The sequence below is a fragment of the Salarias fasciatus genome, chromosome 5 (genome assembly GCF_902148845.1).
Source record: "Salarias fasciatus chromosome 5, fSalaFa1.1, whole genome shotgun sequence".
Lineage (NCBI taxonomy): Eukaryota > Metazoa > Chordata > Actinopteri > Blenniiformes > Blenniidae > Salarias > Salarias fasciatus.
The window spans coordinates 5,150,869-5,164,109 of NC_043749.1; the positions used below are offsets into that span (position 1 = coordinate 5,150,869).

General features: G+C 43.0%; 1 protein-coding gene across 1 annotated transcript in view; it reads right to left on the bottom strand.

The window, feature by feature from the left end:
• Nucleotides 1-7,799, bottom strand: part of lrig1 (leucine-rich repeats and immunoglobulin-like domains 1) — a 35,932-nt gene extending 28,133 nt beyond the window's left edge. The window contains exon 1 of the mRNA XM_030091435.1: nucleotides 7,597-7,799. Within this exon, the coding sequence (XP_029947295.1) occupies nucleotides 7,597-7,799 (203 nt within the window). The remainder of the gene's footprint in view (nucleotides 1-7,596) is intronic.
• Nucleotides 7,800-13,241: the final 5,442 nt, after the last annotated feature.

Genomic DNA, 13,241 nt, shown 5'->3' on the forward strand with positions numbered 1-13,241 from the left:
ACTGCTGAGGGGTGAAATACATATCTGAATACTGTCAAAGTCTAGAATTCCCGCGGAAAAAGTGGAAATATTTCAGAAAGCTCCTTGAAGACCCTCCACAGAACAACACTGGTTCAGCTAAAGGCAGCCGTAGAAAAGTTTTGTCAAGTTGTGATGTTGAACTAATCTGTGTGTATTCTGCATCATTTCCAAGACCACAGGAACAATTTTCAGGTCTTACCTCTACCAGATTCAATGAAAATAAACTTTATACATCAGAAATAATAGCTTTAAATGCTGCATGTCCTTCCAGAGCAGTTCATTGTCGCGGTCGACAGAAAGGTCAACTTCAAAGTGAGAACGATTTTCATTTGGTCGAATTTCTCTCGACCGATGTTTGTTTTTCGAGCAGAGCACTAATTACTCTCTCTTGATAATAATTGCACGTAAATTAGTGGGTGTCTAGACACCAAATCTCTGCTGCTGCTTTTCTACAGTATCATAAAATACCATATGCTGGACAGACAGGATGTAGTGTTAGGGAAGTTAGAGACCAAGTTAGTTAATGCCCCCCTCCTCCCCCGTCTCCGAGCACCTCCTGTTTTCTGGGCAGACGTTGCTTCACTTGCGCAGTACCTCTCCCTGTCTCAGTCCAAGTCACGCTTTTTTTTTTCTAACATCTTCTCCAGATTCTTCAAACTCTTACCAGATGTAGAGAATTCACAGATGATTCATTGATCAAGCCCACTTTGTAGACACTGACTTTGGGGGAGCGGGAGAAGAGAAGGGGGAAGAAAGAAAAAAAAAAAACTTGGCGCCTGGAAGTGTCTTCACAAAAGGGCCATCTATTCTGCTGACTGGATTCCTGCAGGATGACTTGTGGTAGCAGCTGTTTGATTGTCATTAAAGCCAAGAGTGAGGCTGTGAGCTCATTCCATATCTTCATGTAAATGTCAGACTTTATCTGTCGTTATTAGAGCCGGGGCTTAACCTTTGCTGCTTCTTCCTAGTTTGTTCAACGCTAATGTGCCGCACGAGTGGCCTCAGCTGCTTTAATGAAGGGTACGAAAAGATATTGCCACTTTGAATTTGGCTCTCTGTGAGCTTGGACCGAACCTCCGTCTCAAACGGCTTGATAAGGCAGGGAAAAAAAAAAAAAGCGGTTGATAAAAATCAGTGCCAACGATAACATCATCCGAAACCCTTCCAAACGCTCGAGCTGGGACTTTAAAACATCTGCCAGAGGATACGCCAGTCACAAGGCGAGCAAAAACTATGACAATAAACAAACTGGGTATAATGACTCCCAACACCACAAAATTACAAGGCTGCGTAGCGAGACATGCAGAAAAAAACCACAAGAGTCAACCCTGCTGAGTGCTGCTGCTGCTGCTGCTGCATCTCAGCACTAAGATCTGCCGCTCCAGCCAAAGACGAAATGTTTCTTCGGTGTGCTTACATCAAACTCAAACCTACCAACAGCAGGAGTTACCGTGACAAAAACCCTGAACTGAGAGCAAAAGCAGTTGCAGTGCATGAAAATTACTTTTCACGCTTATTAATAGGATAAGTAAAACAAATCGCCGGCTGAAAGGAGAAAACGCTGTGTTTGCCAGCCTGTGACATTCAAGCAGACGGTCCCTTAATGTTTCATTTCCTCTGGGTTTCCTCTGTGTGCTCCAACATGTGTGACAGTGGTTGAGGTTTCTGACCACTGACAGGACTTTCACCAGCGACGGGAACCCGCCTGAAGGCAGTAGCGGCGGCGGCAGCAGACCATGACATTAACAAAACACTTCCATGCTCTGGGTTAAAACTGGCCCCCGCCTCCTCTCACATTCCCCCCGGGCCAGGTAATCTGCAGCCGCACACCCCCATTGCTCGCTTTCCCTACTGGTCCACAACCAGCCAGCAAAACTGTGCTCCCAGTCCCTGTCAGGAAAAACCACTGACACAAACCCACTTCCTGAGGGTAGAAACCAAAACCAACTTTAGGGGGGAGTTGGTGTTTACCAATAGGGGTTTAACTGTGAGGTTTATAGGGCTACGGTTTGAGGTTGAGTCGAAGCAGAGCGCTACAAACGCTGTAAAACACCTCTAAACATGGCTAACCGCTTAGGAGCAACAAAGGGGTTCATTCAAGATGATGTTGCTATGCTAGCTGGTGACACAGCCGCTGAATCGCTGTTAAATAACAGTGAGAATGGAGACAAACACGAATGAAAACTGTGACTTTCCAAAACGGGAAACGACGAATGGAAATAAAAGACAAAGCCCATAACAGGACATATATTTCTACAACAGCAATAAGGACTTCACAATATGTGAGAAGGCTGAGAGACGCTGGCAAACAGACATCCTGTATCTGTTTTATCTCGCTCCAACCACAGCAATCACTGCCAAAATTAGTAATGCTCATGCTTTTATTTACTAGCAAAATCCCATTACGCCTGTGGCACTGTGGGCAAAAATGCTTTTTATACACATTACTGCGGCTGCAAACAAGATAAGACGCCACTCCTGAGAGCCAATATGTGACTGTGTGAGAGCAAACTTGCTTTGAATATTATTAGGCGATTCATCGATCAAAAGCAAGAGACAAGCTTCAGAGCCCGACGGTCAGTTTGTTAGACAGGAGCACTGATGCAAAGCAGCAGAGGGTGATGGGAAATAAAACCTGGCAACGACTGACCTCGAGGGGAAGCTCGAAGTGCATAATACTGACTATTTTCTTGAAGATCAGGTGAGGCTGAAAGCACGTACAGCGAGGCTACTGAGTAGAGTGAGTAAAGTTGAGGTAATTCTGAGTCAAACTCCAGTCCCCTCGTTCCTTCATGGATCTGCCACGATGTGCCCGCACCTTTGTTTTCCTGCAAGACTCATCAAGGCCACTTACTCACAGAGGACCATTAAAATCAGGAGATTATTTTGACAACTGGAGAACATTAAGTGCTTTTTTTTTCCTCCCTTCACTGAGAACTGGGGTCTTATTTGTGCCTCAGAGGACTAGCGACCGCCACTGATGGATGGACTGCAGGCCACAACTCGCCCTCTAGCCACCCATCTTCCCTGGACAAACACTCATTTATTTCGCCAGAATTATTCCGACAAAATCGAGCAAGGAGTACGTGATTAAAAACAGGAGGACAGAGGCTATCATTAAAGTCTTATGCGCGCTTTAAAACCGATAATGTCTGAGTGATGAGTGAATCACTTAAATTTGCACTGTTACTTGGCCAAATAACATGACTACCCCATCCTTTTTCAAACAGAGAGCCCTGTAGACTCCTATAATGGATCCATTCATTTACTGGGGTCCGATGTTCTAACGAGGAGCTGATCTGAAGGAGTCTCGCTTGATCATAAATAGCTTCAGTTTTCTGTCACCTGCAGCAGAACACGGAGCAATCACTGTTTAACACGGCAAGTGTCACGGCAAGTGCTGTATTAACACTCTATGGCAAAAAAGACATAAAAATCACAAAGACTCTTTGTGTTTCAAAAGATATTATCAATGAACGCAGATTAAAGCCAACATCTAAGATAAGACAAGTTCTGTTATCTGTTTAGATAAAAGCTTCAGCCAATTGAATTACCCTCAAAACTATAGAAATTATACAATACATTCAATTGGATGGGAGTTACTCCTGAGTTTCACTGGGACTATCTAACAATGAAAGAGAATTGGAAATAAATGCTTTTAGTGTTACAGTTATAAAGCAACAATTGTAAGTGATATTGGGCTCCGATGAAGTTACTTGACCTTCTTCATTGCATCGTCTAATTTAGACACGATCTCTTGGGGCACAACGGCAGAATCGGTCTACATGTGGGCCGTTGGTCCCCGGTTCCCAGGTCTGTTCTTTAGTCTTGCGTAAATAAAATATATTTCATGCCAAGTTTTAAAAAAGTTCAGAAGAGTTGAAGGCTGGGGGTTGAAATATCATGCAGGAAAAACAAAACCATATAGAGGGCAGAAAAACCCAAACTGAAGCACTTATTCATGTTAGTGATGAACTTGGTTGTATTAAAAGTTAACAAAACTTTTATTTCTACCTAAATCCGACTGATTATTAGAGAAGTTAGAGATCACACCTCACTTTTACCCTCAAGTAATGCACACATAAACACGACAGCATTACTGCTGTGAAAACTGAACCACAGCAAAACTGTTTTCAGTGAGAAATCCCTTCAAGACGCTGTTTGTGGTTATACAAAGTAAGGTCTGGGGTTTTATATTCTAACTTTCACCATTAAAACCAGGAACGATTCCAAACAGCCTGAAAAAACATCTTTCTCACTTTTCTCATGGTAAGCTGCTGCAAAATGCTGGCCCTGGGGTCCAATACTGTAATCCTTATGAAAGAGCCTACGACACAGAGATAATGACAACAGCTACATGACAGCACAATCACTTTTCACCCACACAAAAGGGTGGGAATCCTTCATTTGAGCATTAGCGGTTACAATTTATCTTCAGAAGTGTAAAGAGAGCAAAGCAGAACTTAGAGGAAACGGAAAGTTTAAAACAAGTGTGCATGTATGTATGGCTAATTTTTAACGCTTAACAAAAACAGTCACGCCAGTTTTAGCCATTTCTTCAACAGTTAAATCCTGCAGGAGAGTCTTATGACCTAAACATTTGCATGTGTCAAAAGAGAAGAGGAGGAGGAAGGAAGGCTTGGCGAGGGTGACTTGGATTTGTTGACATCCACTGATACTGTCCTTCCTCACACCGCTGCTGCTGCTTCTTTCTTGGTGTAAACATAACACAGATGACTGATACCACACTGACTTTGCTCGGCTAATATGCCTTGAGGGGAGACCTTATCTAAAGCCGAGGGCTGTCAGGTCTGTGGAGAAACTTGGAAAGTTTCCTTCCTGCACTGCGATGGTAAGACTTGCTCGATAAACCGACTACAAAACTACAGTTTCCACTTCACCTGAGCACATGCACTCTCCTGTGGATATGCACCAAAGAAAAACTGCATCACCAAACCAGAACAAAGCCTTTTCCCCACATGAGTGGACAAACGTCATCACTGAATCACACTGGACCACAAATAAAACTAGCCATACTAGTCTTTTTGGGTTTACAGTAATCGTGTGAATGTGGCTCCTTTACCGGCCGCAGAGAAACAAAATGACTATCTCAAGCAGTGTGGACACGTGCAACGTCAGTGTCAGGATCATCCAAAGCACTGCAGATGGGATGAAGTGTATATTGTTGCACTGTGGTTTAAGCCTTGTTGTCATTTGAAGCACATTCTCTGTTATCTGTGCTACCATCCCGCTTTCTGCTTTCGCGCTCAACCATCAAAATCAGAGCAATCATCCACTCAAGTACTTTACCAATACTGTTAAAGTATTGAGTACTTCCCTCTTTAGTTCCGCGGTGATATTATTGGGATCTGTACTGTTTACAAAGCCCAGAGGAGCAGCGCTACTTCTTTCTGAGCTGCCGGCCAACATGTAGCCATCTCAAGCAGTGTGGATGAAAGCAGTGTTTTTAAAGGATCATCCAAGACCAGAAAGCTCTACGGACGGGCTGACATGTCTGCTGTAGCACTGAGGCATGACCTCTGTTGTCATTTGCAACAGCACTTCAGACTGCCTTCCATCTGTGGAGAGTATCACGCAGCACAAACTTTCAATGAGCAAAAGCGAAAAAAGAAAAAGGCCTTGGGTGCTCCATAATTGGAGAAGATCATGAGTAAAGCTCGCATTTGCCTCTTCACAGTGATCATATCCCAACCTGGCTTGTTTACAAGCCCAAGAGGAGCAGCGGCGGTTTCCTTTGAGCTCCCTGCCAACATAGTATTGCTATCGTTCGTGGTGTGGAAATATGCAACCTAGGTGTTTTAAAAGATCATTCAGAGCCATAAAGCTATACCCTTTGAAAACAACAAGATTGCGGGTCCTTAAATCTTGACCGATAAGCTCCGGGCGAGATAACAGAAGCAGACTTGGGAGCAGGACTCTGTGTTAACACAAACCAAAAGGTTTCAGCGCAGCTGTTTTGGCTGGGACTCTCGTCGATACAATGGGTGCTCATTGTTGTTAAGAGGACAGGAAAAGAAGTGTCAGTCTGTGTTCACGCATGATAAACAGCCCCTGCACTTGATGATGGCCGAGAGGTGCTTCGGGGCAGTGTCGCTTCGCCAGCACAAGTGTCGTTATTCATGCTTTTTAGAAGACCTTTTTTTTTTTTTTTTTTTTTTTTTTTTTACAAAATTGCATTCCTGAGTTCACAGAGAAAGATAAACTGCCTCACACAGGAACCTGGGAGTCGGGACTTTTTGGGCCTTTGGTCTTTGACCCCGGGTTCAAAACCACAAACAAATACTGGAACAGATGCTGAAAAATCTCCTAACAAGATGCCTGAGTGTCACTGAGGGTTAGCAACATGGCAGTGGCAGCCAACGCCAAAGCGTTGACCGAGGAGACCAGAGAGCAGCGCTGTGAGAAAATCAACCACCTCATTCAGCTCTGATAAGTGACTAAAGTTCCCTCAAAATTGGAGAATTTCCCCCAATTCGGCTTATTTCCCTAAATGAGCTGGCAGACAGGGTTTCAACTGTTGTCCAACTTACTCTAGGGGTTTGCGAGTATGGGAGAAGCAGTTTCATTAGCAAGATATTAAATTTGTGAGTCACAATGAACGACACAGAATGCGGTCTCGGGATGATACCTGTCACTAAACCAGCTGAATGATGCAAAGGTTTATTTGTTATGACATGCCGGGGTCTATTTGTTTGCTGGGCCTGAGGGGACGCCTTGTTAGTTCTGACATGCTGTTTGTGATTGTTACAACAGACGATTTAGGAGTCAGAAACTGTGAAAAATCACAGCAGATGGAGCAAGCATGATGGATTTTTTTTATCACACTTCTGAGAGTTAATGATGGAGGGGAAATTAGCATTTTCTGCTTGGAGAGTAATATGAAAGAATAAATACTGAATGAAAATTAAGAACTTCAATACACGAATCCAACAAATCTGCCTGTTTCCTAAAATGGTAATGGAAATAATGAAGGTCTTTTCTTCTAGCAATCCTTTGTCTTAACTGCTTGGTAATAAAACACCTGTTAAACTGCAAATACAAATCACTTAAAACTGAATGAAAAAAAAAGTGCAGGCTGATCCTGAAACAAAACAGCCCTCTGTGGGCATGCTTTTTACTGGCCTTATCCTGTGAGTTAATTCACTCACACCTCAGTAAGTGTGGGTTTGATTTGTGATTTGCATGAGTGAGATACAACATGAGTCTGGGGAGCAGGGACAGGGAGGAAAAAAGGGGGACCCCTAAATGTGCAGGAACATGGGCAAAAGTTTCACTACTTGGAGGTACGTAGGGGGAACAAAAATAGCCCCGGTGACAGCTGCCCTCTTTCCCCCTGTTACAGTTGATGGGCAATTATGCAACTCCAGAACCGCAAGAAACCTCTCTGACGGGATTCCTGCGCTCAAATCTGTGACTTCCATGCGTGTATGGGTCAGGAATAAGTTGAAAAGTTTGCCTTGTTGAGTCGTCCCCCCCTCCACGGACTCGCTGGCCCGTTATGGACAGGTCAATAAATAGTCCTGGGGGATTTTTTTTTTTTTTTTTTTTACTTACAAGGAGACAGTCCGGACTGGAAGGTCCAGAGGCGTCGCCGTCAGCTCCAGGCTGCTACAGTCCACCGAGTCTCCGGCACAGGTACAGTTCGAGGGGCAGGCTTCATCTGAGCCCAGGACGAAGCCGTGAAACAGCTGGAGTGATAAAATTAAATAAAAAACACAACCAGACACTAATCCAAATCGTCCCGGGAGCGCCGCCATTTTGTATCCAGTTTTAATAGCGCGGACGCGGAGCTCTCTCTCTGGCTTTTCTCTCAAACTGGAATTAAAAAAAAAAAGCAGCCAAAAAAGAAAAGAACGAGGCTTCCCGTATCACATTAAGTGTCCTTGTCTTGATACTACATGAGGAGAAGCGTTTTCAGTCCGGACGACATTCATTTCTGACTCGCTCCAACTTTATCCGACGCGGGATTAAATCTGCGGTGATTCACAGATTGACCCGCATAGCCACGCTCCAGGCAACCTCTGGAATAAACTTTAAATCAACGGGAAAAAAAGTTAAAAAGTCTACTTTCTACAAGAAGAAAAAAGTAGGTGACACTTGAGAAAGCGTGCGTTAAAGGACACTCTCGGAATAACACACGCTCCGCAAAACTGCGCTAAACTACTTAAAAATAAAGAGAGAAAAAAAAGAAAGCGACTCCACGAACTTCTGCTGGAGTTTTAACGATCCACTACAATGCTGGAAGTGTAGTTAATAAGTTAGGAGAGGAGAGGTCTTGTAGAAAATGCTGTGTGTTCTCATATCGATGCGGTCCGAGCGGCGGCTCCGGCGGCGGTACATCCAACTCGGTCCCATCCAGGAGGAACTCCACCGACAGCTTATCAGGTGCAGTCTGCGGTCACTAAACCTCCACGATCCGGTTAATAGCAAAATCGAGTCCCCCCTCCCTCTTTCTCCTTTCCGATCGTCCGCCACCACCGGGAGTTTTTTCCCCGAGTTACTTCTCCTTGCTTTTCTTTTTTTTTTTTTTTTTTTTTGATTGCCCCGTAGTCCCCACGTTGGAAGCACAACAGCGATTCCAAGGACCGCCCCCGCCGCGCTCTGATTGGCTGTTCCCAGCTGGGGGTGGCAGCTGATTGGTCGACGCCTTTGAGCGGCTGTCAGTCATCGGCCTCTAGCCCCGCCCATGTTTCCCACCCCGGGGTGTGAAACCGCACCGCCTCCTCTCACTCTCACTGCTTCTTAAAGACACAATCACCCCAGATCAGCCGCTGTAATCGCATTATAACAAGCCATAATAACATAATTACTCAAACAATTCAATTTATAGTGTTTGTTAGAAAGACTGACATCGAGATTTACATGTGAAAGAAACAATGAACTATAGGACACCCGGCAGTGAGGGGGGGAAAAAGACGCACTTTAAATGGTTCCTCATTCTGTTGGTTAAAGTAGCACACACACTTCTATCAGAGATGGAGAAAAACTTTTACAACTCAGTGAGAAGTACAGATTGGTTCCATTCTTTCTGTTTGAAATCCACCGAAATATTAAAGTAAAAATAAAAATCAATGTTGAGCCGAAATAAGGCACTATCATTCATTTGACCAGTCTTCATCCCTCTTTACACACACACACACACACACACACACACACACACACACACACACACACACACACACAGAGTTAAAACCTTCATTAGCAATGACAAGATTAATTGAAAACCATAAAAACAGGCGATTAAATCAAATCACAAGTGTAACAGGTTAAATCACTTATCACCAATAATCAGTCCAAGTCTTTCAAAGTCTGATATTTACACGCATGCCTTTGTTTTCTCAAGTTTTTTCTAATCACATCTTCAAATTTTGTATGTGGTTGGCTTTTCTAGCACCTCATTCATCATAAATAGATCATAAACAAGTAAATGGCCAGTTTAAGAGTATAATGAGCAGAAACTCCAGATGTGCGTTTAGTCGCAAGACTAAAAGTAAAAAAAAGTCGTCAGAATAATAAACACTCAAAGCACACACGCCTGAAAAATCAACTTTGTTACTTGAGTCCCTCCTAAAATTCTCTGTAACTTATCAGCTGCTGGATGCTTCCAGTTGACGTGATGTTGCCTCAAACGCTGAAGTTTGTTTTCCACATTCTGGGGATTTCACTTATTTCACACATTTTACCAATAAAGTGTGTGTGTGTGTGTGTGTGTGTGTGTGTGTGTGTGTGTGTGTGTGTGGTGCCTGCCATGAGGCTGCAGCTGCTTTACATCTCCCCTCCCGATGCGAGCCTGAATTCATCTCAGCAGCTCAAAATGCTCTGTCAAATAGGATCAAATTCCAACTGGGAATGGCAGTCTTCCTGCTTTCGTGCACGGCTCGTGCACTGTGGTGGCCTGGTCCACAGCAAGCAGTGATGCACTTTATGTACATTGAGTGAAAAACCACAGATAAAACACCAAGTACAGTATTTCAGTGTTTCTGCGATAATGAAAGTGAGTGAATTTGTGAATTTCCTGTTCAAAACCATGAGGAGACTCATAAATTAAAGTAGCTCTCGGCGAGCCTCAACTCAGATTGTGCAATCTCTACAACCTGGGATGAGCCTGAGAGGCGACCACTTGTGCTTTCTCACAATTTCTCACTGATGTAACATTTGCATCGACTTTAATCATTGGCCCTTCTTTTCCTTTGGACAGCAGTGCATTTCGTGTGTGTGATGAAATGTTTTGTCTTTCTGGTGTGAAAAAAAGAAAGAAAAGGCAGAAAAGTGTGGCAGCTTAGACTTTTGTAAACTTCTTATTGTTTTTGTTGGATTGAAATTTTAAAACACTGAATTTTATGGTGAAATAATGTGGCATGTGTTCTTTAACATTTCAAAATAAGAGTAGTTCTAGCTGAACTCTCCATTTTGATCTTCTATACTGTCTTCATGTATGAGTTAATGGATATGGGGTATTATTAATGGCCACAGTAGAGTTGTGATGGCAAAATAAGAACACACGAAGGAGCGGCTCATGCAGATCTTTCTCAGAGCCAATACAGAGTGCAACTTTTCTGTGTAGAGAGTTTGGATATTCATTATTATGTCAGTGTGAAATTTGGCAAATCAGTGGCAAATTTAAACTCTTCTGTTGGGTTTAAATGGCACATCTTATTCTGGCAGGAACTCATCTGCCATAAATATCACTAGCAGAGATGTACTTGTTAAATCAAGTTAATACTATCGAGATAAACACACAAAAAGTATTGGAATCACAATATGCTAATTGTAACAGCCTAGAAAATATTTCATTCAGGATATTGTGTGTTGTTACTGACGATAGAGAGACTGTTTGCACCAGTTAACAGTTTATTCAGATAGTTTAATAAGCTCCAAATGATTTAGTGAGTTTACGGCAGCACAAATGCACATAGCATAAGTTGCAGACAAGCACAGATAATGTTGATGTTTGATTGTGGAAATGTCAATTTTTTCAACTGTTACCCGTCAAAGTATAATTAAGTCAAGGTGTGAGATTGCAGAAATTGGCGTGACTGCACCGTGCAAGTCCTAAAAATGTATTTAGTATTTAAAAAAAAAGTATTTTGTAGCTGATAGCATAATGTATGATGATCCTGTCCCGTGCATATCCAACAGTGTTTCCATTAAAGACATATAAGAAGACTTCTCTGCATCCGTTCAGCTTCTGCAGCTGCTCTACCTGACCCCCTTTACACGGCAACGTTTTCAAGTGAAAACGAAAAACTTTGCACGATGTTGGTGCGTGATGTTTTGTTGTCTGTGCACATGTGTGTGTTTGCATTAACACAAAGAACTTTGCTTCCAGAAAGCTGCAGATGCTTGGTGCAGGTGTGTCCGTGCACGTGCGTATGCGACCGTCTGCTGACTGGGTGTGCGTAATTGTATGCGTTAACACAGCCATGAACACGGGCATCCAGAATAATCTTTTCAGCAACTGAGCGCGTCCGGTCAGGACCAGGATGATAGCACTAAATTCTTCCCAAATGTTGGAGTCGTGTTTGCCCGCCGTCTCAAAGCAAAATGCACATCTGGGTCAAATCAAGGGTCCGTGCTGCCATCCTCCGCGACCCCAGGAGCACTTGTTTTCTCATCACTTCTTTTTTTTTCTTCTCGGTTTGGCTCTGACAGATTGTATTGATTGACGTTGTCAGAGCTATTGTGCTGGCCTCGCGTTGGGAGGAGTCCCAGATTTCACTGCTATTAATCACAGCAGCGAGGACTCAGATATTCACACCTGCAGCACTGCAGGCAGTTTGGTGGCAGGGCTCCTCGTTCCCTCGGCAGCGGAAAGTGGAAGGTTTCACGTTGCATCATGTGTGAGCGAGCGAGCACAGTGTGGCCCACAGGTGAGGCCGCCGGCTCCTCGGAAGCCAGGAAAATATCTGAGAAATGAATCCCTGTTAAAACATGACTTCACTGCTGGTGGAAAAGGAATAACGGGGAATAACACATTTCTAAAGTTTGTCCTGAAACTCAAAAAAAAAAAAAAAAAAAATCAGCTTGAAGCTGAAAGAGGAACACCTTAGGAAGACCTACAAAAATATCAGGATTATTTATATGGATTTAAAGGGGACATATTATGCTATTTGTCAGCCACGTCATATAGGTCCCAGAAGCCCAAAAACATAGTATTTAAGTTTAAATTAATCCTTTGTTTAGAGTTTCAGCGGTCTAAAAAGTCACTCTGACGAGCCCTCCTCAAAACAGGCTGTTTGTGAGCCTGCTTTCCGGTATGCACTTGAACGCTTCTGGCCACACCCACTCTCTCACACACACACACACACACAAACACACACATGGTGGGGGCACAGTCAGGGGGAGGAGTTAAATCCCCTTATTTCAGGATAAACAGACCCAGCGCAAGCTCGACCGTTTCAGCAGGCATTTTCACAAAATGTGGCGTAGCAAGACACGGAGGAAACATAATTTTCAAATTTGAACGTCATAATGAGGATACGACAACACATACGACTATACGATACTTTTCACAAAGTGCAAAAACCATATGGTTACAAGATGTGTTAAAGAAATAAAAACGTATCATAACTACCCAGATTGTTAAATTCACCATTCCACAATGGGATTATCATTCAAACCAATGTGTAATCACTGGGTGTTCATCATATGCCACTAATAATATTCAGTCATTTCAGAAATTGCGTGTAAACCATTGAACTATGTATCAACTGTGTCTTTGGTTGGTTTGGGAAAATTCAGTTAAAGAGTATTTCTGTACTGACTCACCAGAGTTCTTTGAATTTGTAACAAAATCATAGGTTTTCATGCATTGTCCAGTCATATTCCGAGGTTTCTAACCTTTTGTTGTTCATCAGATAAATGAGCAGCTTTATCTTCTGCCAATACTTTTATTTACTGTTTTAGTCTAGGAGAGTCCAACACATTTTAGTTGAGCGGAAACATACAGCCCAATTTCATCTTCAGTAAAATAGTGCCATAATAGCCTTTAAATATACATTTTTCAAGTTTTTATTGTCCTGACACAGAGTGTATGTGATGAAAATGTCTATATTTTCACAAAACGAAATAATTACTAAAGAAAACCACCATCACTTTAACCACCACAGCATCACTGGATCCAGTCCCAGGTGCAAAAAAGGCCGTTTGACCTCTGGACAGGTCACCAGGGCAAATACAGTGACACACACACATTCACT